This window comes from Perca fluviatilis, chromosome 22 (assembly GCF_010015445.1).
Source record: "Perca fluviatilis chromosome 22, GENO_Pfluv_1.0, whole genome shotgun sequence".
Classification (NCBI taxonomy): Eukaryota; Metazoa; Chordata; class Actinopteri; order Perciformes; family Percidae; genus Perca; species Perca fluviatilis.
Window position 1 is genome coordinate 5,869,621 of NC_053133.1, and position 27,579 is coordinate 5,897,199.

The following is a 27,579-nucleotide window of genomic DNA, read 5'->3' on the forward strand; positions in this document are numbered from 1 at the left end:
CTCTCTCTCTCTCTCTCTCTCTCTCTCTCTCTCTCTCTCTCTCTCTCTCTCTCTGTGTGTGTGAGAGAGTGATTGAATTGCTATTGATTTGTGCGTTGTGAAGCCGTGGTTGTTTGGCGTTTCTGGCCAGTAGTCCATGTATTACATTATTAGATTAAACTTGATCGTCTCTTCATTTGAAGCGACTCCCGGGCTTCGTCCGTGCTGCGCTGTGGCAGAGTGCCGTGGCTCTGTCTTTCTCTCTCTCTCTCTCTCTTTTTTTTTTTTTTTTTTTTTTTTTTTTTTTTTTTTCTCTCCTCCCACACGCTCTCTCTCACTCTCTTTCTCTCCTCTCGGCGTTAGTGTTATGAAGAATGGCTTATCAAGTCCTAATCGGAAGGCAGGAGTTTGTGGTCCCTGTTTCTCTGGATACCTGCCCCATAGCAGCGCTCTCACAGTACACCTTCATTATGTCTAAGCCACCACTGAGCGAAACCACTTTACACACCAGTTAATGCAATATTTAGAAACCCGAAAACGCAGCGTGTTGCTTTTGCTACAGCAGTTTGACTATTGGCAGGGTTCTCTACACCAGTATTTGAGCGTTGCATTCAAATGTTTTCCTACTCAACCTTGGGGAAACGTTGAGCTTGTTCAAGAGCCAAAACCATTAGTGAATTACACATTACACACACTACATGTACACAGTCCACTGAAGAAAGATCCCATCCCTTCTCCTCTCGCTCCATTCACATGAAGTCACGTCAGCCTCAGCCCCAGCAGATTACACTCCCCCCTTTTTATTCTCGTATGCTAAAATATTGACTGGTACTTTCTGCAACTTGTAGATTTCTTTTCTTTTGTTTGTTCTTGATCTTGAATCTTTTTTGTTATTGGGGGGTAAAAGGCATGAGGGAGGATGTTAATAAGGAGGGAGCACTAGGCGTAGAGAGGCGGGTGGATGGATGGATGGAGGGAGGGATTAAAGTAGTTGGGCCCCTACTGACGGGCTGCTTTGTAATGTATTGTTCCTCTGTTGCTTGGCGACTACGCAGCCAACAATGCAACGCCGAGCGCGGCTATAAAGCGCCGTTTTCACGGATCAGGGTGGTGGGAAGGAAGTGATCAGGGTCCAGCATAGACTGAACCTCCAGATAGCACCGCAGACTTAGAAAGACTGCAGTTTTTTGTATTAGTCCTAAGCAATAGCAAAGTAATCAATTAGTTGCCTAGTCAAACAACCCAATCATTCTCTGGTTCCAACCTATCTCACATCTTTTGGTTTGGACTGCCATTCTCTCACATTTTACAGACCACATGGTGTGCACCTACTCAAGTACCTTTTTTTAAAATACTGGTACTTAGTAGCACTGTAGATTATCTGTTGATGAAGGCCGTGAGAAACCTGAATGCCCTGGAAAAGACTAGATCTAGTAAGTGTAGTAACAATATGTTCCACCTTGACTGTACAATGTAAATGCTTCACTGATTGTTTCATCCCGTTGTGTTTTTGCCTCTGAAGGCTGCCTGAAAGCAGCAGTCTGCTCTTCCTGCTCCGCCGTTTTCATTTGTGCTCGCCACAGTGACTGTACGTACACACCGCCGCCGACTTGAGCTGCAAAGAAGCTCTGGCCACCCTGTCGAGGACGCTAGTCAGAAAGTACGGGGAAGCTTTTTGACGCTTTGGCCGCTCTGACGTGGCAGCGTTCTTCGATCACGTTCAACAGACGATTGAAGAAAAAGCACAAGCAGCAGCCGCCGCACGGCCAATCCACTGACACTAGAAACCTTTTTATAAATTACATATATAATGACAGAATTGGTGTTGTTTGTTGGTCGCAGCGGTGTCTGTTAGCTGTTAGCTCGCTCGTTAGCCGCTGTACCGCAGCAAAATGCAGGCAGAGTGAGCAGCCGCCAGCTGTTGACCCGTGCAGGACTTCACCGTGAGCGGACTGTTTAGAGACCATGTGACTGTTTAGAGACCATGTGACTGTTTAGAGACCATGTGACTGTTTAGAGACCATGTGACCGGCAGGTAACGTTAACTGGTCCCTATATGCAAACAACGTCATATCATAAATGATAGGGTACCCAGCAACGGCGATTACAACGATATTTTTTCCTCCCTTTTCTCGGAACCAATGTTTTGGTAGGAACAAAAGTTTACATCGTATGTTTCTCCGGAATCAGCCAGCTTTGAAGGACGTCTACATTCCGATTGGTTGCTGGCGTTTGCCGCTGAACCGCGTCATAGCTCGTTACCATAAAGTTGACATACTTTCAACTTTCAGATTGACGCTCTGGTCGCTCAAAACGCCACGCTGACAGATTTGACGCTCCTTGCAGCTGAGAGAAGCAGCTTCCACTGAAAATGAATGACTTCCGGTAACTTTAGAAGCTCAAGTCGGCGGCGGTGTGTACGTACAGTGAGACTGACTCGCAGCCAGTCGGCTTGTCGTGCTAACTTCAGCAAATGGCACAAACGGCGTGCGGCTAAAAGGTTCCAGGCGGAACTTCCATGCGCTTATGATTATGTTTCCATGTTACGTGCCTCAAACGTACCCTGTACTCTGCGTGCAGCAGACGGGCAAAGCCCAGTACAGTGTGTTAAAATGCTTTGCTCTGCCAGATCCAGTACCAGGAGGTCAGACCTGCTCCCCCCAAAACAGATTATTATGGAGTCATATTATTAAGTCATATATATTAACATCCAAATGATACTCAACCCTAATAAATGCAGATAGTTCTGGCTTTAACCCTTACTCTACGCTGGATGTGAACAACCTATCGTTTGTGGTCATGCTGTCAGTTTTTTTAAAAAAGAAAATCAACTGTTTGTTAGAATGAATTTGGTGTGACCCATGCTGGCTAATCTCAAACCACATAGTAGACTGTCAACAACCAATTAGTTTGATATTGATTTTTTTTCTGCCGATAAGTCACTGAAGTGTCTGGAAATGGCAATTTCAAGAGTCCAAGACTAGTCCAAGTCGATTTTTTTGAGTCGAGTTGACTGAGCTGACATCACACGTCCTGCCATGTGACTGCTGTGCGTGTGCAAGTGTACAGCGCAGGATAGGTGGTGGCGTCCCTGTTAATCTGCATACTCTGCTCTTCTGCGGTCAGCTGTGGTTTGCTTTTGCTTTTGTTTCTGTGCTAAGAACATTATTACTGCATAACATATCTTTACATATTGATTATCAGAACATTATTACTGCATTACGTATCTTTACATATTGATTATCAGAACATTATTACTGCATTACGTATCTTTACATATTGATAATCAGAACGTTATTACTGCATGACGTATCTTTACATATTGATTATCAGCACATTATTACTGCATTACGTTTTTATTTTTTTTATTTTATTAGTTTATTTGTCAGGGACCATGCACAGTTCAGGCCCTGTACCAGACTTGGCTATACAGCTAATTTACATCTGTGGTCCCTGGGCAAGGGAGATAAAAGGACAATATAGACAATACAGACAATACTATCAAAACAGATAAAAACTTAACAAACAACATGTGACAAGCATTACTCACACATAAACCAAAATACAAATATACATTCCATGTTATAAAAAGGGTCAATGATCACATAGTTGATTCGCCTTCAGCCAAGTCTTTAAGGACATCTTAAAACTGCTGAGACTTGCACAATCTCTAGTATGAAGTGGAATTGAGTTCCACTTTTCTACTACAGTAAATGAAAAAGCTGATTGACCAAATTTAGTCTTCCTAAATTGAGTGTAACAGTCACCTCTTACAGAAGCCCTGGTGACCCTTACATTATCTCTGCAAAATGGCACACATTGCTTGAGTGGGGGTGGTGCAAGATCATGGGTCAATTTATACATCAGGCACATGTCTGCAAAACGGAGATGTAACTTATCTTTACATATTGATAATCAGAACATTATTACCGCATGATGTATCTTTACATATTGATAATCAGAACATTATTACTGCATGATGTATCTTTACATATTGATTATCAGAACATTGTTAGTTACTGCATTACGTGTCTTTACATATTGATTATCAGTGAACCAAGAGCCATGAGTTCCATGCACTCCAGGCATTCTGCTGTCTAAAGGGGTGCTAATGTTGTCTCTGGTGGTGTGTACAGTTGTCTGCAGATGCTTCATGTGTAGAAGTGCTCTGATTGGAAGAGTGTAGCCCCCCCCTCCCCCCCTCTCCTCAGGGGAATGGGCTGTTTTTAATAGATTATTGTTCAGTTGTTTTATGAAAACCTTCCCTTGTTTGTTTGTCTGTTTGTTTGGGGACTACATTCATTCATTTTTAATTAAGGTTTCCTCAAACTGCTGTGCAGGCTAAGCCAGCTGCACGTAGGCTAACGTTCTGGTGGGAGAGACCCAGAGAAGGAAAGATGAGTTTCCCTGTTTAGTAACAAAAGTAATGGGTTTGGTTGTCTGCCGCTGACTCATCCACAGACCTGTCTGCCTGCGAATCTTTCTTCTGGTGTGTGTGTGTGTGTGTGGGTGGGTGGGGACTTGTTGTTGACTGGTAGAAGGAGGGATCATATCTCCCAGATATTGGCGTATGATATGGTTTACGGACATTTGTATAGAAGTGTGTTGTTTGTATGATGTTCATTGTCTATATTTTTATCATCTTCCTTTTGTTTTTATAACATCATATAACTTTGCACAGCACTTTAAATGTGCTCTATAAATAAATTGACTCGACTAGTCTTGCATTGCCAGACCTTCCTTTGCAAACGTGCTCTGGTTTATTGGCGTTTCTTTAAACCAATCGCAATTGTTTCCGGCAATTGTGTGTCATTAGTGTTCCTCGCAGCTTCATTCAGAAATGACAACAAGCCCATGATCCGTGCACCGTGTGGGTGGACTGCTGTGTAACTTACCCTAACCCATCCTGGAGACACAGGATCATGTGACCGTCTCCATGATATTGGTATGATTATAAAATACACAAGGCTGTGACGAGCCCCCTCACACTCATGGATCTGCTTCCCGGCACGGCCAGGGGACACAGTCTGAAGCCCGTTCATCCAACCACTTCAGCATGCAGGCTGCGTGTTTCATCACATGTGACATCACAGGAAGCTTGTCACTGCCCTTGGCACCAAACAGCAGGACATTGAAGCACCACTTCCTGTTAGCAGCTTCCCTTCAATTTAACACACACCGCCACACCCCATGGGACATTCCAAGTGTTTAGCTGTCTAGACGTGTTTGTGTGTGTGTGTGAGTCAAAGGAGACTACTGTCAGCTGGCTTTTATTTAGCTGTCTCCTCACACGGTGTCTGTCTGGTATTCACCTCTGGCAGGGACTGACTTCCATCAGTGTGTACGCTGTTGCATCACACTGAACATTCTCAGACTGCTCACGTGTTTCCTCTCTTTCAATTTTACTTAATAATTAAGTGTATTTAAAATCATCCGTTAGTACTGTGAAGATGTTGCACCACGGTGCAGCTTTCCACTGCTGTCCTGTTGTTAACCAGTCAGAAGGCACTGTAGCCCATTGTGTTGGCACCAATACTTTAAGCTCCGTCTCTGGGGAAGACTGACTGGGAGGGAGAGACCCACAACGCAACAATAGTGTGAGAAGGGTATCATAAGGAAAGTATAAGTCATTTAGTGCACAGCCTGTGAATTATTCACTGGTCTGTTTTTGTTTTTTGTTTTTTTACGTTTATTTTTTCACACGTCATCAATGTATCATTTAACACAATTTCATAAAGTACAATAATCATATACAAGGCGCGTGAAATGGGGAACCCCAAATGAGCTACTAAAAGCTTTTCGGAGGGGGCCCAATAACAATAAACAACAACAAAAAATATACAAACCAAAAACTCCATTTACCAAAATAAAAAATACAGGAAAATACAGACATACTTAAACTAACAAACAAATACTACAAACAATCAACGAACAATCCCCGCACAAACTAAAACAGTTAAAGAGTAATTAGCAATCATATATTATGAGCAATTTTTCCTTTAGGCTTTTCTTGAAGATGGAGATGGAATACGACACTTTCAAGTTTTCCTCAAGCTCGTTCCAAATCTGCGGTCCGCTACAAACTACACTCAGGCTCGTACACTTTAACCGTCGTTTTTTTGCCAGTAATTAGATATTTTTTCCTTGTGTCATAAGTCTGTCTGTGTTGCTTTAACCTGGCCAGCCATGCATCATGTCTCTGAATCAGTTCAGTGAAGGCAACACTGAAAAACAGAAAGTCAAGCAATGTGAAGACACACGGACACATCATCAGCTGGACTTTGTGATGGCTTTAACTGGCCCTGGAGAAGATGACGGGTCATGTCTGGTCACAGTTCAACATTTTACAACTCGTTTCCTCCTCTGTCTCTGTCATGAAGACAAATGAAATAAAGCCATCAGGAGAAGAACTAGATGCTCTTGTTAAACGCCTGCATCGTGTTCTTCTCAAGGGGGTAAGCAAGCATCCGGAAAGCGGACCTCCCATGGGGAGATTGTAGGCTAACAAGCTATCACCTCCCGCTAGCATTCCATTGACTCCCATTCAGGGTGGGAAATTAACTTTTTTGCCCACCCAGCCACAGTGGCTGGTGCATGCCCAATTTTACCAGCCACTTTTTCCGGAATTCAAATTTATAAAAGAGAGAGCACTAGCATATTTTGAATTGCTTCAATAAATATTTTTATTAATATCATTTATTTATTATGTTATATCTAATTTGAACATATGTGTCAGTGGCTTGTTGATCTTTACATTGTTAGTTAATTTCCTATCCTGGCCTGGGACACATTCATACGGTTTGATAAAGGACTTATTGGACTTTAACTTCTCATTGCTCTTACGATAACGAGCGTAGCTGGCCTCAATTTAGGTCATCCTGTACGTGTGTGTGTGTGTGTGTGTGTGTGTGTGTGTGTGTGTGTGTGTGTGTGTGTGTGTGTGTGTGTGTGTGTGTGTGTGTGTGTGTGTGTGTGTGTGTGTGTGTGTGTGTGTGTGTGTGTGTGTGTGTGTGTGTGTGTGTGTGTGTGTGTGTGTGTGTGAGTGAGTCGCGGGGTAGAACTGAGCAGCAGAGAGCCAACAGGATTAAAACGGCAGCAGCTTTCAGCGACTTAAACATTGTTACAGTCTACATTGATAAAATGTAGGACGGTCTGAAATGTTTTGCCACGGTCTTTCGCTGTACGTTTTGTCAATGCGCCACTTGTTCCAAAAGTATCTTCTCTTCTTTTCTTCGCCCTCAACAGTTTGTACATCCATAGCTATTGCTGACTCCGCGGCGGGCCTCTTAACACCGGGGATATGTCGCCACATTTTTTAACAGATAATTTTCCTTTCGTCTGTATCTCCGCTCAGCTTCGTGGTGTCACAGACTAGCGCTGAAAACTACTCGACTATTTCCTATAAGTTCTTCACAATAAAAGTCCTCCGTTATTTTGGTATTTGAATGTTTTTATTATGAAACCGCAAAATCCAGAAATGTTGGGGAATTATTAGCAGTAACGTAACGCGACTCCTATAAGCATTGTGCATTGTTACTTCGCAACAGCATTCTTTGACAAAAACTGTCCAATCCGTTACAAGGAATGTTTTACAATCCACCCGCCACTGTGGCTGGTATACAAGGCAAAGTCACCCGCCACTTTGAAAAAATACCCGCCATTGGCTGGTGGCGGGTGCTAATTTCCCACCCTGCTCCCATTCATTTTGGCGCCACTTTGACAGCAAATAACTTTACATCTGAAGCGTTTAAAGACTCTTTTTGTCCATTGTTTATTTCTAAAGAAACACGACAATGTATAAAAGGCTCCATTACCTTGTATCTCACGTTATGGCTCCGTAGCAGACGCTTTTATAGAAATAGGCTAACGATTGTGTCATAACCACGCAACTGTCGCACAGTAGAGGAATTACCGTACAGTACAGGAGAAGCTCGCAGGAAGTTTGGACTTACATTAGCTGTTTAGGTTTAATTACTGATGTTAACGAGCATTTTAGTTAGCGATAATTAGCCTGTGCCTATGTTATCTCCTCTCATATACCTACGCTCTCCGTCTCTGTGAGATTTGGAATGATTGAGATTTCTCTTGGCACAGCTACCAGAAGACTTCACACTTTCAGACAGGTTGTTCACGTCACATCTACATCGTCAAGCTCAGTTGGAGGCTGCTCAGTAACGCTCAGCCAGCACCGGAAAAGTGACTTCACTGGTCTCCGTCGAAGTATATAGCGTCGCTGTGTCCATTCTTTTACCGTCTGTGTTTATTCTAGCCATAAGTACCACAACTCAAGGATTCATGTAGAAACCCACTCAGTGATGAGACTGAAGAAGCTGTCTGCACAGCTCTTCCTACAGGAGCACCACTGCAATATAAAATCCTATATCTAATGAGCATGGGCAGAGGAGCGTGTTGGTCCCTGATGTTTTCTACAGCTCCAGCCGACGGCACCGCCCTGTTCAATGCATACCAATGTCTGCACATTGACTTTGGCTATCTATTGTTACTAGGAAGTAAATGACTATTAATAGTTCAAAATTAAGATCTAACTTTTGTGGAAAGGATGACCAAGGCCTTTGGGCCGACACCGGGTGTCTCTGTGGCCGTGGTGAAGCGCTACGTGTAAGAAACGTCCCTGTAGTCTGGAGGTGATAAACCGTGTTGTTGCCAGGTAACTGGCTCTGAAATCTAAAGCTTCTCCACCTACGTGACCTTTTGTTGGATTATGTCTATTATCTACTTTGACATTTCATGTGTCTCTTTTTATCGTCTTCTTTCTTCTTCCTCAGCCCTCCAGTGTTACTGTGACCGCTGCAGCGCCAACTCCAGCTGCAGCACCGATGGCGTCTGCTTCGTCGCCATCCGTAAGTCGGGCGGCCAGCTGACCACTGAGCAGCGCCAGTGTGTGCACGAAAACGAACTGATCCCGCGAGACAGGCCCTTCATCTGTGCCCCATCCGTCAAACAAGACAAGGGCATTTACCCCTTGTGCTGCACCACGGACAACTGCAACGAAAAGCCTAAACTGGATATCATTCCTGGTAAACACACACACACACACACACACACACACACACACACACACGTGTTAATATTAAGGCTCTCATTTGATTAAAACATTTTTGATCAGTTCAAACCCTGAAGGATTATTTCTGAAGTATTTAATACTCTTATCGACGTGATAATCGACTAATATGCTTTCTTTGTCCTAATGTGTACTATCTATCTATCTATCTATCTATCTATCTATCTATCTATCTATCTATCTATCAGATTGAATCGTATCTCATCATATCACACCGAATCGTTTCAACATCAAATGGAATCGCTGACTGTGGCGACATGCAATATCATTGATTAAATAGACAACACTAAACAAAAACTTTATTTTTATTGCCTTCCACCTTTTCTCCTCGGTGGTTGAGTAACTCAGATATTTGCTGACTGACTCTCCTAACGAGCCAGATTGGGTGGCCCATGGTGCAGCGCCATCAGTCCATGAGGCAAATGTCTCTGATTACGCCACATTGTAATTGTGAGGTAAATGTAGTAGTAAAATGTCTTCCTCTGATGTAGAAGTACACAGTGTCAGTAGTAGGCTATACAGTGTGGCTGCATATTTAGGGCTTTGGGGTCCTTTTGTGAGTAATCATGGGGTGCAATTTGGTTCTGGAGAAAGCTTCAAGCAGCAATACCCCAGGCCAAGCGACGGCCTGTTCCAAACAGGCACATATTGAACGGGCACTGTCTTTTCAAATGTTAATTGGCAGTTAGTACACTCCCAATCCAAAAGCTTTAACTTCAGCTCTCGGTTAGCTGCTCATCCGTTCACCACAGTCTTCTCTGTTGTTAAGCTCTCCTTTTTCACAAGTCTCCTCCTCGCCGTCATTAATGTCTGTGCTTCATCACCGAGGCAGCAGCAGCAGCTGCCCGGTGGTTATGCAGCCATCGTCTGCTCCCAGAGAAGCGCTCCGGCTCTCTCATACGTTGACGTCTTGGCCCGATGTAACCCCGTGCACCCACAGGTCAGCTCTTAACTAATGTCCTGTGTGTGTCTGTCCCCCTCGTGTCCTGCAGTACCCACAGTGAAGACCCCTCCTCTGGGCCCCGTGGCCCTGGCAGCGGTGATTGCCGGCCCCGTGTGTGTGTTCTGCCTGCTGCTGGTCCTGGCCTTCTACGTCTGCCACAGCCACAGGGGTCTGGGGGCCGGCGGTGCAGGGGCCCACCACCACCACCACCGGGTGCCCAACGAAGAGGACCCCTCCATGGACCACCCCTTCATCACCGTGGGAACAACGCTGAAAGACCTCATCTATGACATGACCACCTCGGGCTCTGGATCAGGTACGACGCTCTGCACGCTGTCCCCCGGGCTTCAGCTGCACGGCGGGGGGGGGCGCATCACGGACCCATGTCCGTTACATCATGGACATGATGTCCATTCAGGTCTGCGAGGGTTACACATGTTATCAGACTGAACTGCAGGAAGTGGAGCAGTAGAGTTTGGCGCTGTGTGACGTCAATAAGTCCCCAGTAGATTCAGAAGCTGTGAGATGACCAAGCATCGCCTGAGCTTCAAACAGGAAACCTAGTTCTATAAATGGTTGATCTTGTCAAAGTGAATATCTGGTCAGTTAGGCACCATGTCGACAGACTGGGAGGAAGCACACACTTTGATAAACTGAATATGTCCATTGAGTAAAGTAACAGTCGGGAGGATGAGAAGATGGATACCACTATGGCGTCAGGTTTATATGTCATATCTCCCGAGAACGTTAAAACATGATCACGAGCAAATTGTATCATTTCACAATTGCAGGTATTGCTCTTTGCGCACCAATTCAACAATCGAGAGTTGTACAGGCGTACCCTAACAACAGAACTGATGAGAGACACTTATACATTCCTTTATTTACAGTGTTATCTTGTGCTACATCGTTAATAAAGACACAAAACCACTTATTCGGCCGGTATACCTCCGGGCTTCCTGTAGGCGTGTGGGTGGGATCGCCTTGAAAAGTGACCAATCGTAAGAGGTAGCAAGATCTCGTCCGACAAGATCTCACACCCCTAATAAGAGGGCCAGTTGCCGCCCCCAAAATGTCAAAAGTGAGTTTCTTTCTGGCAAGCAGTTATCAACTTTGCGAGCAGAGTTTACCTGTGAGAGCGTGTATGCCCTCCAGCGCTCGCTAAGCAGACACTGGCGGGTGCGTGGTGGCTGCTCTGTGCACGTGATGCTTAGTTTTATACGCACAGGTGCCATTCTTTCCGTTTTGTTGCGTGGGTGTCTACCGCTGCACACATCTTACAGTACAGTAGAAGTCTATTACGACTGGCTGGCCCTGATTCAGGCTGTGTAACTACACACACACACTGCATGCTTGCCATAAATGAGCTCCTCTCTGTGGAGACTGGCACCTCGAACACGCCAAGCAAAGACTTGGATTCAGTTTTCTCGATATTTACACCATATTGCACGATATGCAAGCGTGTGTGTGTGTGTGTGTGTGTGTTGGTAGAGCTGTGTGAGCTGTTTTAATGACTGCTGAGTCAGTGTGTGTGTGTGTGTGTGTGTGTGTGTCTTGAAATCGGAGGATTTACTTTCCTCATTTTCTGTTTCCTCATCAGCAGTTGGCCAAACTGGTGATCTGACACACAGTATTTCAACATGTTGATTATTTCACCTTTTAAAAAGGCTTCAGTCTCCTCCAGAATGTGCTCAGTTATTGAGCAGAAGATCTAATTTTTAAAGTAGGGATGGGAAAAATAATCAATCCTTAGATGCTTCGCGATTCTCTGTAGAACGATTCGATGCTCAATTCTGATAAGTTAATTTAAAAAAAAAGTTACTTATTTAAAAGTTACTGTCTCCAGACTAGTACAAATCAGAAAACTGAGTGACTGAAAGAGGATGGGATGATGGACAACAACTTAGAGTTTAGGCAGGAGTGCAGAAAAAAAAACACAAAAAAATGGCCAAAAGGAAAAATCTTTTTAATTTTGTATATATACACTTGATCTAACGAGACATACATAAAATAATTAGGCAAAACACATATTCTGTTGGCCGTTCATCTACTTTATCCCATTACATCTGACCAGCTCATGTTTCATGTTCTGAGAAGCCAGTTATCCACCTTTAAACATGACTGAGCCTCCGACATGGACGATTACTGGGAGAGAAGGGGACTTTCACAAGCATGTTTAAGGCTTAAGCATGGAATGACTACAAAATACAAACCGCAGTAGACAAAACCGTTCATTAAAACTTGTGTGTGACAAATATGTCAAAATCTAAGCTTTGTCTAGGAAGTGATTAGCAAACTCTGAGTAGCAAACTCAGATTTATATGTATATTTTAAAAAATCACGCATGGAAATTGTTGCATCGAGATGCATCGATAATCTGTTTAGAATCGAATCGTTGGCCTCTGAATTGAATCGTGAGGTGCCAAGAGATTCCTACCCCTAGTTGAAAGTAGAGGTGTTGAAATTAATCAAATAATCGATGCATCGAATCGTGGACGATGCTGCATCGATAATCGGCAGGCTCATAATCGATTATTTCTGTTTACAATTTAATGTAGGCCTAACAACATTTCTGTTTACATGTTATGTTTTGCACATTCAGGAAGTGCCATGTGCTCAGTGCTGTAGTTTTGTGTCCAATTTATTTAGTATTTGACCACTGCAGAATGTTTTGTTTTTGAAGCCTGAAAAGCTATGAATTAAATATCCTACATGGCTTTAATAGAAAAATGTATTTGACGCGTCGTGATGCATCGAGATATTGAATTAAATCGCTGACATGATAATCGTAATTGAATCGGGAGATCAGTGAAGATTCACACCTTTAGTTTAAAGTGCGTATCATTTGTTCTGAGGTGCCCCCCCAAGAGATCCAGCACTCAACAGTGGAGCTTCTTCCCACCGCATCTGTTACCTTTGGTAAACCTCTCTCTTCTTTCCTCTATCAAAAGGGGCCCTGGTACTGTATGTCCTCGCACTGGAGCCCTTTGGCTGAAAGCACAGCTGTCGTGGTGGGAAGATGCTCCACTGTGCCCCGCCCCCTTCCACACAGCTCTGTCAGCCCATGTTCAGACCGACATGTTGAACATGCTGTACTTGGGCGGGGGGGGTACACATCGGAGGTTCCCTCCAGTTTCCTCCTTTACCGCCACCTTGCTGTAGCTTTCTTAATGTTTCCCTCCAGGCCTGCCGCTGCTGGTCCAGAGGACTATCGCCAGGACCATCATCCTCCAGGAGAGCATCGGGAAGGGCCGATTCGGGGAGGTGTGGCGGGGTAAGTGGCGTGGCGAGGAGGTGGCCGTGAAGATCTTCTCCTCCCGTGAGGAGCGCTCCTGGTTCCGCGAGGCCGAGATCTACCAGACGGTGATGCTGAGACACGAGAACATTCTGGGCTTCATCGCTGCTGACAACAAAGGTGAGGAGCGTCCAGCAGACGCAGATAGACGCAGAAGGTGGCGGATAGACGCAGATAGACTCGTATTAACTCAGATAGACGCATATAGACTCTCATAGACTTGGATAGACTCAGATGGAATTAGATAGACTCAGACTCAGGTTAGTCTATATCCACGGCGTTGCCGACGGAAATTCCGCCAGATTTCCCTCTTTTCTGCCAGATATCCGTCCCCTTCCTCTTTCTTTGTGTTGGCGTTCTAAACTCCGGTGGGTTTCTGAGGACTATGGTTAACTGCTCCTCAGATCTCTGCAGGGTAAATCCAGACAGCTAGCTAGACTATCTGTCCAATCTGAGTTTTCTGTTGCACGACTAAAACAAACTTTGAACGTACACGTTCCACCAAAACAAGTTCCTTCCAGAGGCTATTTTGCAGCGGCACCGTGGCTCTGTCCGGCACTTAGCTCCGCCCAAGACGATTATGATTGGTTTAACGAAATCCCAATAAAGCCGAGCATGTTTTTCTCACATCCAGGAATGCTATGTGAACTAGCCAGACCCTCCTCTGCAGCGCTGTGGAGGAAGGTCTGGACATGTGAGACTAGACTCAGATAGACTCAGACTCCGATAACCTTCAGAGCCAGCAGGGACACACCGACACACCTTCACAGGGAGAACAGCTCCACAGTTAGCAGACTAATGAAGTGCCATTAGAGACTCAAGATGGATTCCAACCCTGTAAATGAAATGGAATTACAGCTGTGGGACACACACACACACACACACACACACACACACACACTTGATCTCACACCAGCTGGAATATGTTTAGACGGGGCCGAGCCTCGGTCCGTCTGACAAACCTCTGTACATCATAGAACTCGTATATTCATCATGTTGAGACCTTATCTTAATCAGTGATTGTTGTCTCCATGGTTACCACGCATTTCACAGTGCACATTCGTTAACGTGTAAAGAAACAAGTTCTTTTCAATATTTCTATTGACTTACTCCGAGCATGATGGGTAACGTGGTAGGGCATGCAGACTGACACTGGGGATGAGTCGGTCTAACCGTGGTCTGTCTGTGTGCAGATAACGGCACGTGGACTCAGCTGTGGCTGGTGTCGGACTACCACGAGCACGGCTCCCTGTTTGACTACCTGAACCGCTACACAGTCACTGTGGAGGGCATGATCAAACTGTCCCTGTCCACCGCCAGCGGCCTCGCACACCTCCACATGGAGATAGTGGGGACACAAGGTGAGACACACACACACACACACACACACACACACACACACACACACACACACACACACACACACACACACACACAAAATGCTCCAGGCCTTCTTGGGGTTCTGTTATAAACTGTTTTGAGTTTCACAGTTATTAGTTTTCGATTTTTGGCTATATGTAACTTTCACTTTGTGTTGATTCTAGCGGCCACTTTGGACAGAAGTGATAGTGTTTTTACCACACCTGCTGTCGTAAAGCTCTTTACTTTACGGTGCTGTGTTACTGAGTTATCCTTCCTGGGTCTTATAGTTGTGGTGAATATTTTGCTCAGACAGAAAATCATTTATTTACAATAAGATAATAAGTTACAGATACATCGTTGCATTTCAAGTGTTGCAGATGGTAACTTGGTCTATTTTGGATGTATCGTGAGCTAAACTGGGTATCACTGTCACCGTGTCACGAGCCGAAGCATTAAGACGTACCAACCTCATAATAACTTAGATGAATATAGTAGGGGTGGGAATCACCAGAGGCCTCACGATAAGATATCATCACGATACTTGTGTCAGGATACGATATTATTGCGATTTTAAACATATTGCAATATTCTGTGATATATTGCAATGTATTACCTTTTTCCCAATTTCAAATGATGTCCCCAAAGGAAAATGTTGTCAACATCTGTTTTATCGAAAAAGATACTTTTCTCTGTTTGTTCATCTCACTTCAATTTTATTGCTGCAAAATGGGATTGTCAAGCAGACAGACTGACCAACACATATATCATAAAAGATCGATACTTGGCGTCTGTGTATCGATACAGTATTACCACGAAAAATATTGCGATACTATACTTTATAGATTTCTTTTCCTCCCACCCCTAGAATATAGCGCATTTCATGAAACCCGCGCACACTTTACACAAGTACAGGGGACAAGGGAAAAGAAAATAGTAGGCCAACACAAACACGGACTGAAAAGGAATAAAAAAAAAAAAACGGGCGCTAAATGGAAGGATGATGTAATTTTATGTCAGCTACTGATGTACAACCACATCGCGCAATCTAAAGCAGTGTTTCCCACACATAGACGAATGTGTGGCGGTGCGCCTCACTATCAACACCGGCCGCCGCATTTCCTTTCCCTGCTCTCCTCCGTCTCTCTGTCACTTGTGTCTCGCTCACACACACACACACACACTCACAGCCCCTCCCACCGTGCGGTGCTCAGTGTTTTTAGCCCCCAACGTCGCCTTCCAGGCAGCGTGGCAATGCTTATAGTTAGGGTTAAGGTGAGGGTAAGCTGCCTGTAAGGCGACGTTGGAGCCTTTAATCACCATCACTACTAAATGAATATCACCTTGTTGGACATCAGATTCATATCTTCATCAAACTGGACTGAAGAATCAAAGGCCTGATATAAAAATGTCTGATTTTCTTTTAAAGGAGCTGTACTATGATAACCAAGTGTCAAAGCAAAATCCTTCCCGTCTTGATCCCTTTTTCTCTTTTATATCCAGTGTATGTATGTATGTATGTGTGTATATATATATATATATATATATATATATTTCTACAGTATATAGCTGATGCTTCTGCTGAATGTGCCACTGTCTGTCTCCAGGGAAGCCAGCCATTGCACACAGAGACCTGAAGTCCAAGAACATCCTGGTGAAGAAGAACGGGACGTGCTGCATCGCCGACCTGGGGCTGGCCGTCCGCCACGACTCGGCCACCGACACCATCGACATCGCTCCAAACCACAGAGTGGGAACCAAAAGGTGACTGCGTGTTCGGTCTCCACTGGAGGAACTGGAATCTGTCATCAATATTATAATGTGTCCCAGTTATAGAGCACTTTTCAATCCGTGAGCACACCGTGCTGTCCGAGGTGAGCATATTGAAAACGGGCGCAGTGTTACGATGTCAGCTGGTGAGACGAGTTTCCTTTTGGGATAAACTCCGTTCTGTGTGCCTGTAGGCAGCTGTGATGTCAGTGAGTGACGGTGAACATAAAGAGTGTCAGCCTGTCTGTCTGGACTGTTGAGACTTTGCGTCAGCTCTAGGTTTGGATCAGTCATGGGATCTGTGTTATGTGGTTGCGGGGAGTGGGGGGGGGACGGAGGGCAGCACAGCACAGATAGCTTGAAATGAGTCCAAACACACACTGTGGCCTTGAGTCTGTGCTTCCCCTTCAACATTAAACACCACCTAGTATGAAGCGGGTTGAAGTCTGGGGTCTGATGCATGCAGGCCGGACCAGATACCGGAGCAGTCAGCCTGGGGTTGGAACATCAGACACAGCCGCTGTACCAGTTGGTAGACACACCCACTGTCCCTGTAGGTAGACGCATCCACTGTCCCTGTAGGTAGACGCATCCACTGTCCCTGTAGGTAGACGCATCCACTGTCCCTGTAGGTAGAGGCATCCACTGTCCCTGTAGGTAGACACATCCACTGTCCCTGTAGGTAGAGGCATCCACTGTCCCTGTAGGTAGACGCATCCACTGTCCCTGTAGGTAGAGGCATCCACTGTCCCTGTAGGTAGACGCATCCACTGTCCCTGTAGGTAGAGGCATCCACTGTCCCTGTAGGTAGAGGCATCCACTGTCCCTGTAGGTAGAGGCATCCACTGTCCCTGTAGGTAGACGCATCCACTGTCCCTGTAGGTAGAGGCATCCACTGTCCCTGTAGGTAGAGGCATCCACTGTCCCTGTAGGTAGAGGCATCCACTGTCCCTGTAGGTAGAGGCATCCACTGTCCCTGTTGGTAGACACATCCACTGTCCCTGTTGGTCCACATATCTCCTGTCCTGTTATATAGACTGGAAAGTTAGCAGCACTCTTTCCCTTCCTCCTCCCACAGATATAACAGCACAGCTGTCATCCTGCTCTGTTTTTCTCTCTCCCTCTTTTTCTTCTTGTTTATGTCTTTCTCTGCCTGCATGTCTGGCAGGGGTTTAACACTGCGGCTGATTTCCAGCACCCCTGAATAATTCAGTAAGCCTCGGGTCAGTGGAGACAAAAGCTCTGGCCTTGACTGAATCCATGTCAGACATATTGATGGTCTGATCTGATCCCACCATCATAATGCCAGAAAAGAGAGAGCGAGCCACGTGCACACTGCAACCCTTTAGCCCTGCTTTTCCTGACCTCCTCGACGGAGGGACATCAGAGGGCAATCGGTGCTCGGGAGCCATGCGTGCACTGTTCAAAGATGCTTCGCAGACACTTTCCAGATATCTAGCAGGCTTAATATCTGGACCTGTCTGTCGGGACGTTGCAGCCAATGAGAGCACAGGACATGAGCTGAGGGGGAAACCTGGGGGAGGGGTCGACTTTAACAGTAGGAACTTTACTGTATGTGTTGTGCATTTGAAACACGGACCGAGCGCTGTGCGTCGCTGAGATGTGTAGTTAACTATGTTCGAGGGGGCACATCAGGCTACAGCGTAGGGTCCAACGTACGCTCTGTGTCTACGTACGGACATAGCCACAGCGTAGATTTAACACACAAGCATAAATCACGCTTTAGATGACCGTTGGCGATGTTTTTTAGCTGCAGCTTCTTCAGACGAATCCATGCTTAACGCGCGCTGCCTTCTTCCTCTATTCCAACGCATCGACGCACATTATGCAAATCGACGTATTTTGGTAATCTGTGACGTTGATTACGTCGATGAATCATCCCAGCCCTACTTTAAAAATAAATAAAGCGCTATTATTTTAATGAGTTTGCCACGCATTGTGCACTAGTCTCATTTGCTCCGGTTGAATATACTGTAATATTTTGGGGGTTGTCGTTAGGGGTGTCACGATACCAAAAATTCAGTAGTCGCTGCCAATACCAGTAAAATAACACGGTTCTCGATGCCAATTTCGATACCACGGTAAAAAAAAAAGGGGGGGATTTTCTAAGATTTCAGGTACTTTAACTTGAAACATGAACTTCTTTATTAAAATATTTGAAAATGTCATAACAAGACATACACAAAATGTGCAATAGAGCATAGAACAACATAATAAAATGCAATTAATGGTCATAGTGCAACAACTAGTGTCCCCATGGACAGCTTAGAGCCCAAAAGGTTGCCGAGTTTGCTAATTTCCTCAACAGGTAGCTAAGCATTAGCTTCAGGCTAATTTTATTGCGACTACAAGGGACGGGCATTTTATGTCCTTTCAACATTTGTGTACTCACACTGAATTATATAGTTAGAGTACACAAGTTGGTTACTCGCAATCAATTGAGACACACCCAGTAAAGTGATCCCGACGAGTCCTGGCTAATGCCTCCATGCTAACCCTGCTAACGGCTAACGTTACCGGAGGAGCAGGCAAGCGGCCACGGCTGTTTACAACCAAGGGGGTAAGCTTCGCTTCAGAACTCGAACCTCCTATGGCGCCATTTTGATGCTACAAAGCCATCACCTCCCGTCAGCATTCCACTGACTAGCATTCATTTTGACGTCACTTTGACAGCGAATAACTTTACATCTGAAGCGTTTAAAGACTCTGTTTGTCCATTGTTTAGTTCTAAAGAAACACGACAATGTATAAAAGGCTCCATTACCTTGTACCTCACGTTATGGCTCCGTAGCAGACGCTTTTGTACAAATAGGCTAACGATTGTGTCACATAGTAGAGGAATTACCGTATAGTACAGGATAAGCTTGCAGTCAGTTTCGACTTACATGAGCTGTTAAAGATTTAATTACTAATGTTAACTAGCATTTTAGTTAGCAATAATTAGCATGTGCCTATGTTATCTCCTGACATATACCTACGCTCTCCGTCTCTGTAAGATTGGGAATGTTTGAGATTTCTCTTGGCCCAGCTACCAGAAGACTTCCAACTTTCAGACAGGTTGTTCACGTCACATTTACGTTCTCTCTCTCAGTTGGAGGCTGCGCAGTAAAGCTGGCCATCACTGGAAAAGTGCTTTTAATATCCTTCACTGGTCTCCGTCCAGAGCAACGGGGTCTATTGGTCCATTGTATACTGTCTATGTTTACAACGTGTAGCCTGTTGAGCGGTGAGTTCTTTGAAGCCAAGAGAGGGGGGCTGTAAATCGGAACGAGAGGACCGTGAGTTTGCAGTGAACATGCCGTTTTTAAGGTCGGGTAGAATCTATCTCCTGTGACATGCCGTGGTACAGAAACGAGTGATGTTTGCTAACAGCGCGTGGTCTTTCTCTCAGGTATATGGCTCCGGAGGTACTGGACGACTCCATAAACATGAAACACTTTGAGTCTTTCAAGCGAGCGGACATCTACGCCATGGGCCTGGTGTTCTGGGAGATCGCCAGCCGCTGCTCTATGGGAGGTGAATGATGACACAGCAGTTTCTGCATGGTGGAGGGACGATGCATGGTCAGACACACTGATGAGTATTTGAACCTGGTGTCTTTCTGTCAGGCATCCATGAGGACTACCAGCTGCCCTACTACGACCTGGTCCAGTCGGATCCATCAGTGGAGGAGATGAGGAAGGTGGTGTGTGAGCAGAAGCTTCGGCCCAACATTCCCAACCGCTGGCAGAGCTGTGAGGTAGGACAGGGACAAGTCTGTTCCCCATAGACTGTAGGCTTCGGTCTACACGTCCAGTTTCTGCCTCCGAGGTCCTGAAGTCTGAAGTTTATGTGTAACGTTGCTATCATCAGCGTGAAGTGACTCTTGAGAAACAATTTTAAATTAATACTATAATTTCACTCGCCAAAAGAAACCGCACAGACTTCTTTACAGTCCTTTTTAGTTCCACTAAACGCACAGCAAGCCATATTATTTCTCTGATAATTGCATGATAAATTCCCCAAAAGGCACCAGAACTAGTCTAGCAGAGCAGACAGCTAGCAGCTAACATTAGCCTCTTGTGACGACAGCTACCTGCCACTCAAAGCCCAATTTTAACTCCAGACTTTAGAAAGTCGCTATGGAGAGCACTAGGCTGTAAAGTTAGGCATTTTAACATGGGGGTCTGTGGGGATTGACTCTGTTGGAGCCAGCCTCGAGCGGCCACTCAAGGAACTTCATATTTTGGCACTTTTCCTATTTGGCTTCCTTTGTCAGACCCGGAGGTTGGCGCCTGCTGAAAACTACATGCTAGTTGGCCATTGGCTGTAGTCTTTGTAGAGCTGTAACGGTACACACCGTCAGTCACGGTTCAACGTGAGTTCAGCACAAAGACAGACCGTTAAAGAGACTGCATTTTGTTCAATTATTTTCATTTGAAAAATTGGAGCATTATAAACACTTGTGTTTTGTACGAACACTGAACACACCACTTTCCCAGAAAACAACAGGCTGTGAAACTGAAAATAGGGATGCACCGTCCAATGCCGTGCGCATGCACTCGTACTTGTAATCATAAAATCCCTCCGACACTACCACGCCAGATACCACCTCCATAGCAACGTGACATTAACCCATCCGTCGGGCAGGTAGGCGGTGGAAGAGGAGCAATACTGCTGGGAAAAATAATAACCAAGGCTCTTACCCAATACTTGATTGCACTAGACGACCTCGAGGCATCTCTTTGAGGGCCTAATTTACTAACACTAGCGCAGTTTGCGCTGCGTCTGTTTATGCGAGTTCGGTAATAGCGCACGCTATGCTTCCACAGTTTGCGTAGTATTTATCAACCCTGACACCCATCAGGCAATCAGCGTCTTTCTCCGCCCACTAGACCGTAAATTGCGCTGTAGCAAAGCGGTACTGGTGCTATGATATGGCTGAGTGCAGACTGCGATATTCCCACTGCTGATGCTATGACTGTTTGAAATGATACTGATGCCAATATTTGTAATGTAGCGAGGAGTTTAACAACTGCTGGAGTGGGATGTGAACGCTGAGTGGGAGATTCAATTTCATCTTTGATTTCTTCCAGTAACTCTAATATTGCATGTCTGCTTGATCTGTAACGCTTAATGATGTTGTGTTCACTGACAAAGTGTGATTCTTCTGTTAAAAATATTTTCAGCCTCGCCTATGTCTTCGTCTTGCTCAAATTGCTGTTGCCATTTCACCAGCGGCATAAAGGTCTACGAGGAAACTCGATTGCGGCTGGTTTAAAGGGCGGAGAATTTCCCCCGCAGAATAGAAGGGCTCTTACTGACAGTCTTTGTAAATACCACGGAATATATAATTAGGTGCACTTTGCGCTTATCCTCCCACCTTTTTGGGTGGAACTCCCACTTTCCCCACGACCCTCCCACGAACGCATATTGAAAGCGCAACTTGTCTCTTCTCGCTCATGTGGCAGACAATCTGCCATTTTACCCAAGTGCGCCCTGTTAGTAAATAGCCCGCATCGGTTACGTCCGTCTTTGCGACCAATTAGCGCCTGGAAACAGGCGCAAACGGCTTGATAAATCTAGCCCTGAGTTGGCTCCATTTAGCCCATACATCAGACTGTCAGATTAAATGAGGCCGTGTCTGAAAGCTTTTGAATGTGCAAACCCCGACATCAGATATGCGCTTCAGCTGAGGGAGTGTGTAGAGTATCTCCAGCTGATGAGCGTGGCCTGGCCTGGAGCGTGTCGGCACTGTAGAAAGGTATAGGTAGAGATATGCTGACTCACGCATACAGCCACACCTAGGGGTAAACTCTCACTAAGTTAGCCGTGAGGAAAGATTCAACTACATCCCAGAATATACCAGATCAAACGGGACACAAATGTGCTGTTTAAGCTTTTAGGTTTTCTTTATAGCCATGATCAGAAGCAGATAGAGGGGTTTTATTTTCAGCAGCTTCATACCTGGAAGTATAAAGTCTGTGTCGCGAAGGAAGCATGCAACTGCAAATAAGGTGGGAGCAAGAATTGAGCCTCGGGAAGCCCACAACACCGATCGTGTGACACCCAGGTTTTCATCGGTCTGGATTTAAAACCAGTCCGGGTTTAGCCGAGCTTTGCTCAAAGACAGAATGGAAAGTGCTGCGTTAAAAATGCCCGTCCTGTTGTAACGAATGTCTCCTCCGTCCTCTGCAGGCCCTGCGGGTGATGGCCAAGATCATGAGGGAGTGTTGGTACGCCAACAGTGCCGCCCGACTCACCGCTCTGCGGATCAAGAAAACCCTGTCTCAGCTCAGCCAACAGGAGGGCATCAAGATGTAGACATCCCTACCAAACACACACACACACACACACACACACACACACACACACACACACACACACACACACACACACACCTCTGACTGGCATCCATATCGTTATCATTACAGCATTATTATCTTCATTATTATTCATTTGCTGTGCCCCCTTTGGTTCGAAGGGAACTGAAGACTTTGCCCCCTGAGCTCTTTTTTTCTCATCCCATTTCCTTCATTGACAAACTGATGAGTCGTGAACGTGAGGAGGTGTGTGTGTGTGGGTGCGTGTGTGTGTGTGTGTGTGTGTGTGTGCGTGTGTGTGTGCGTGTGCGCGCGTGTGGTGCACTGTGCTGACGTGCACACAGGATGGATGGATGGATGGATGGATGGATGGATCTAATGAGGGAGGGCCGCGAGCCATTAAAGGATATCCTCCATCCTCCTTTGCTACATTCATCACATGGGACCCATCTCAAGTCCCGCCTCCACCACTCATCACAACCAATAAGAGCTCAGAGCCCGTCAGGTTACCATTAGGCAAGCCAGGCAGCTGGGAATCAGCTGGGCGGCCTCATTGTATATCAGCATTAGAGAGCTAAGCTACTCTTCAGTAGGGCTGCACCTCGCTCATTCACATCTTTGAAGAGCGCTGCGAGTCATGGGAAATGTCCTCCCACCGGAAACGAGCCCAAGGGAACTTTTGGAATAGATCCATGTGATTTGTGGCATTAGCATGATATGTACATATTTGAATGTGTGAGGTGCATAATTGGTTCTGATCACAGGGACGCTGAGCAGTGTAACATGTACCACACTTGAGTGACCTGCTAGTCAAATCCAAAGACAAACGGGATGAACAGTGCACATTTGGTCCGACGTGCTCTGTGGTTTAGAGGTGGAGCTTTGTTCCACTGGTCCGCAGCTGTCGGAGCCGCTCAGCCATGATCCAGAGTATTTCAGAGAGTAAAGGTGGCGTTGTGTGCAGCCCTACTGTTGAGTTGTCTTACAGTAGCATTGGGAACTGAAGCGTGGACCCGGGGGTTATGGGACGCTCTGTAAGCCGCCCTGCGGGCTCCTTCATCGCTTTAGTTCTCTCTCATCTCTGCAACGCGTTTGCACTGTTGTATATCCGTCACTCCCCCAGGGAGTCGGACAGGTCAGTTTAATTTATTGTTTGTTTGTTTTTTCAATTTTCGTTTTGGTGGCAGGGGATCTTTTTTTTTTTTTTTTTTTTTTGCTAAACTAAACTGGACATGATGACCTCATTCATTTTTGGCGAACATGATCAACATATGCAATATACAGTAGATAAATGTGTCTATTTTCTATACTGTGCTCTGCTAAACCACAAACCGCAAGAACAACAGCAACAGCGCTCAGCTGCCACCATGCCTTCCAACCAGCTGTTACCGGAAAGTGCCAGTGCTTTAACAACCCAACTCCTCTCATGTCGGCTGGGTGGGTGTGTGTGTGTGTGTGTCTGTGTGTGACACGCTGTGTGTTTGTGTGTATGTGTCAGAGAAGAGGCCTGCCGAGCACACAGCGCGCTCGTACTATGCACACCCAAGAAAATAGGTACGCAAAGCAAGGAGGGGACACACAGCAGCGTCACAGCACCCCAAGTCCAGCCGACTCTCTGGTGCCATCACAACCCCCCCCCTCACCGACACCGACCACCTCAGCAACAACTCATCGTGCAGCGAGTCTGGACAACACGCTCCAGCACCTCAAACTGTGTTTATTTGGAAAGATAATGCCACAGAAGCTGGCGGCGGCTTTGGAAAAAAGACACAAAGACTTGTAAGCATTACTGATGTTGCCCTATAAATGTAAACTCTTGGATTTCTGATTTTTGATCCTTTCATGTCAACTTTTTTCTCCTCCTGTAGGATAATCATCAACAAGGAGGTACATTCATTCATTTAAATATAGCAAACGGAGATTTACTAAGCCATAGATTTTCCAGGTTATGTATAATTTTTTTTCTTCTTTTTTGTGGCAAGGTCTTTTCTACTATAAAAAAAAAAAAAGATGAAAATGAAAATGTGCATCAAAAGGACAATTTTGTCATTTCAGCTTAGCAAGCCTTAAGGGACCAACACATAAGAGTCAGGATCTGCTCTTATTCTTTCTTTCTTTATTTGTGTTTTTAGTTTTTAATGAAAAAAGATTTATATATACATATACTATATAATTGATTACTATGATAAATGTGTCATTATTCTATCTAAAGGACAAAAAAAATATATGCAGCACCCGATTTCACAGTTTGTTTCGGTCAAGTGTTTGTCCTTTTGCCAGGTTGCGATACATCTGAACGCGCGGACTGACTTTACAGAGATGTGTCCCGAGTTCCACCGGAAGCACTTGTCTTTTTAGGACAAGTCAAAGCAAGTCCGTGATGAGATCCAGTTTAAATGCACAGCATGAAGCAGTCAGTGATGAATACACCGAGTCAAAGAGTCTTTCGATTGTTCAGCAATAAGTGCACTTGTGAACCACTGCAGGGTTGAGTCGGTCTGTCTCCGTTGTTTGTCTTTGCGGTTTATTGATGTGCTGCTACGTAGTTGTCCGCCTCGCTTCCCGAGCGGAGGCGAGAGCTGGCGTTGGATGTAAATACCTTTCAGGTCGTCTGAATCTGATCATTTTTGTGCCATGTTGCTCCGACGCGAAACCAGCTCGTCGTCAACGAGGAGTTGTCGTTCTCTGCTTGGCGGTGTTCGGCGAGAATGGAAAGCTGCGACCTCCGTGGGCCGTGGTGGGAAGCCACTGAGTACACGCATACCGAACAGCACGGTTCGAAATCCACTGAAAGCTAGTTTCTTCTACTAGGAGTGTAGAGGAGGGCGAGGAACAAAGACATCCACTTCTGGTTGAGTAAAGTCCTTACAGTAACTGATCATGTCAAATAGATGGATAATGTCCTAATAATCTGGCATACATCCCGTGTAATGTCATTATTAGCATTAATGCCTTTCTTCAGGAGAAGCTCAGTGCCCATTTCTTTGCAGACAGCACTTTGACATGGATGTCACAACCGGTTGAGTCGTGAAATCCATGCCATGGATGTCACAACTCAACCGGTTGAGTCATTAGCACTAACATGGATTCCATGTTAGTGCTAATGACTCAACCGGTTGTTTTTGGGTTGATTCAGAGCCTCCCGTCATCCTTTTTAAACTTTGGTAAGAAAGAACCCAAAGTTTGACAAATAGCAGACACATTGGGATGTAGTTCACTGGTCCGAGTCGTGAATTTTTTTTTTTTTTTAGTTTTTTTTAAATATGTAGAAATGGTCAGCAGTGGCAGAATGTGACACATTATTGTAAATATACAAAAGAAGAAAGTTGCCTGATCTTTGAAGAAAGTGAAGTGGAACTCGCTGCTATATTAAATACAAAAAGGGTGACGGACTACGCTGAGTGGAATGTCTAAAGTGTACAAAAGTGGCCAAAACGAAAAAAGGAAACTTGGTCGATCCGTCGAAGGCTACGCCGCGCCGGTTTGCTGTTAGCTAAATGCTAACCCCGCTAGGCCTTTGGGAGGGTTGAGACCGGATACCATGTGTAGTCCGTTAGCGGCGCCATTCTCTAGGACATCGGCAGCAGCAACGACCGCTCAACAGCACCTCTGGTTGGCCTCGTCTAGGACAACCTTCATTCTGTCTTAAAGTCACCAGCAGCTTTGTACTCTATCTGTTCAAGACCACAAGAGGACTTTTCCTCTTGTGGTCTCTAAAGAGCAATCTCTGTCTGTGTCCGTGATTCTATCTTGCCTTTCTCTCTTGTCATTCCATGTTCTCTAACGGACTTAGCGACATCTCCTAGCTAACAGCCCGGCTTCCCCCCGCTGCACACCGGGCGGGCCAGCTCGCATCCTTGAGGTCGTGGTGTGTTTAAAAACCAAACTAGTTTTCGACCGACGCAGTGAATGGTACAGACGGGGATAACAGCTCACACTTTGGGATGGTCCGTCCTAAAGGCACTCGTGGTGTTGGTACTCGGCCAATCAGTGAAGAGGGCACGCTCGTCAGATTCTCGGTTTCCGGAAGTTACAGAAATTGTCGTACACAGCCCAGACAAGCCTTTAGTTTGAAGCGTACTGTTATCTTTAGAAGAGTACTCCATCAGTTTAGCCTCCCACGACGTGGACCGACTCACCACAGACCGTTAAAAACAGAACAGAACCACAGATTTATTAAATTACTTGCTCGAACATTGGAAAATTGGAAATTATTAACAGCAGGGACCTCAACCAGATGTTTTCCTGCGTGCGTAGACCCCATGTCCACATGGGCCAGGGTACTGAACTGTTCAGTTCTACCGATCATTCAACCATTCACTCTTTTATTACTCCAGTGTTAAGAAAATCTAGTCGGTTCCAGGTTTTCCCAGAACATTGGGCCCCATCGACAAAAGGTGCATTCGCACAAATCTATGCTTAAAGAAATCATTTGTAATATTTCTGCAAAAAGAAAAACGACTACACCTATATTATATAGCTGTTATTGTGACATTGTGACATTATCCCAAACGCTTTCCAACAATGTTCAAACCCAGAACAATCTAATGCAATGATACGGGACGTTTTGTTTGGTCGCCCATCAGTGGCGTCCCATAACCTTTGACCCCCCCCCCATCTAGTTGCTCTAACCTAGGCCAAAATACGGTAACACCGATGATGCGTTCCAGAGTAATTGTAAATCATACAATGTCAAAAATTATACTCTGTAACGGTATCACACAGCATCATTTTGCCATTGATTAAAGGCAGTATTACATGCATACACATTGAAATGTGACCGTTTTGAAAGCAGCAGTTGGACATTGTTTAAACGCCAGGATGGACC

The 27,579-nt window shown here is 45.3% G+C and overlaps 1 protein-coding gene across 1 annotated transcript in view; it reads left to right on the forward strand.

The window, feature by feature from the left end:
* The window catches only part of tgfbr1b (transforming growth factor, beta receptor 1 b), a 41,127-nt gene extending 14,981 nt beyond the window's left edge, over nucleotides 1-26,146 (forward strand). Inside the window, exons 2-9 of the mRNA XM_039790046.1 lie at nucleotides 8,766-9,017; nucleotides 10,054-10,320; nucleotides 13,189-13,419; nucleotides 14,493-14,660; nucleotides 16,266-16,422; nucleotides 19,841-19,965; nucleotides 20,058-20,188; nucleotides 22,627-26,146. Coding sequence (XP_039645980.1) covers nucleotides 8,766-9,017; nucleotides 10,054-10,320; nucleotides 13,189-13,419; nucleotides 14,493-14,660; nucleotides 16,266-16,422; nucleotides 19,841-19,965; nucleotides 20,058-20,188; nucleotides 22,627-22,752 — 1,457 coding nt within the window. The 3' untranslated portion in view covers nucleotides 22,753-26,146. The remainder of the gene's footprint in view (nucleotides 1-8,765; nucleotides 9,018-10,053; nucleotides 10,321-13,188; nucleotides 13,420-14,492; nucleotides 14,661-16,265; nucleotides 16,423-19,840; nucleotides 19,966-20,057; nucleotides 20,189-22,626) is intronic.
* The last annotated feature ends 1,433 nt before the right edge of the window (nucleotides 26,147-27,579 follow it).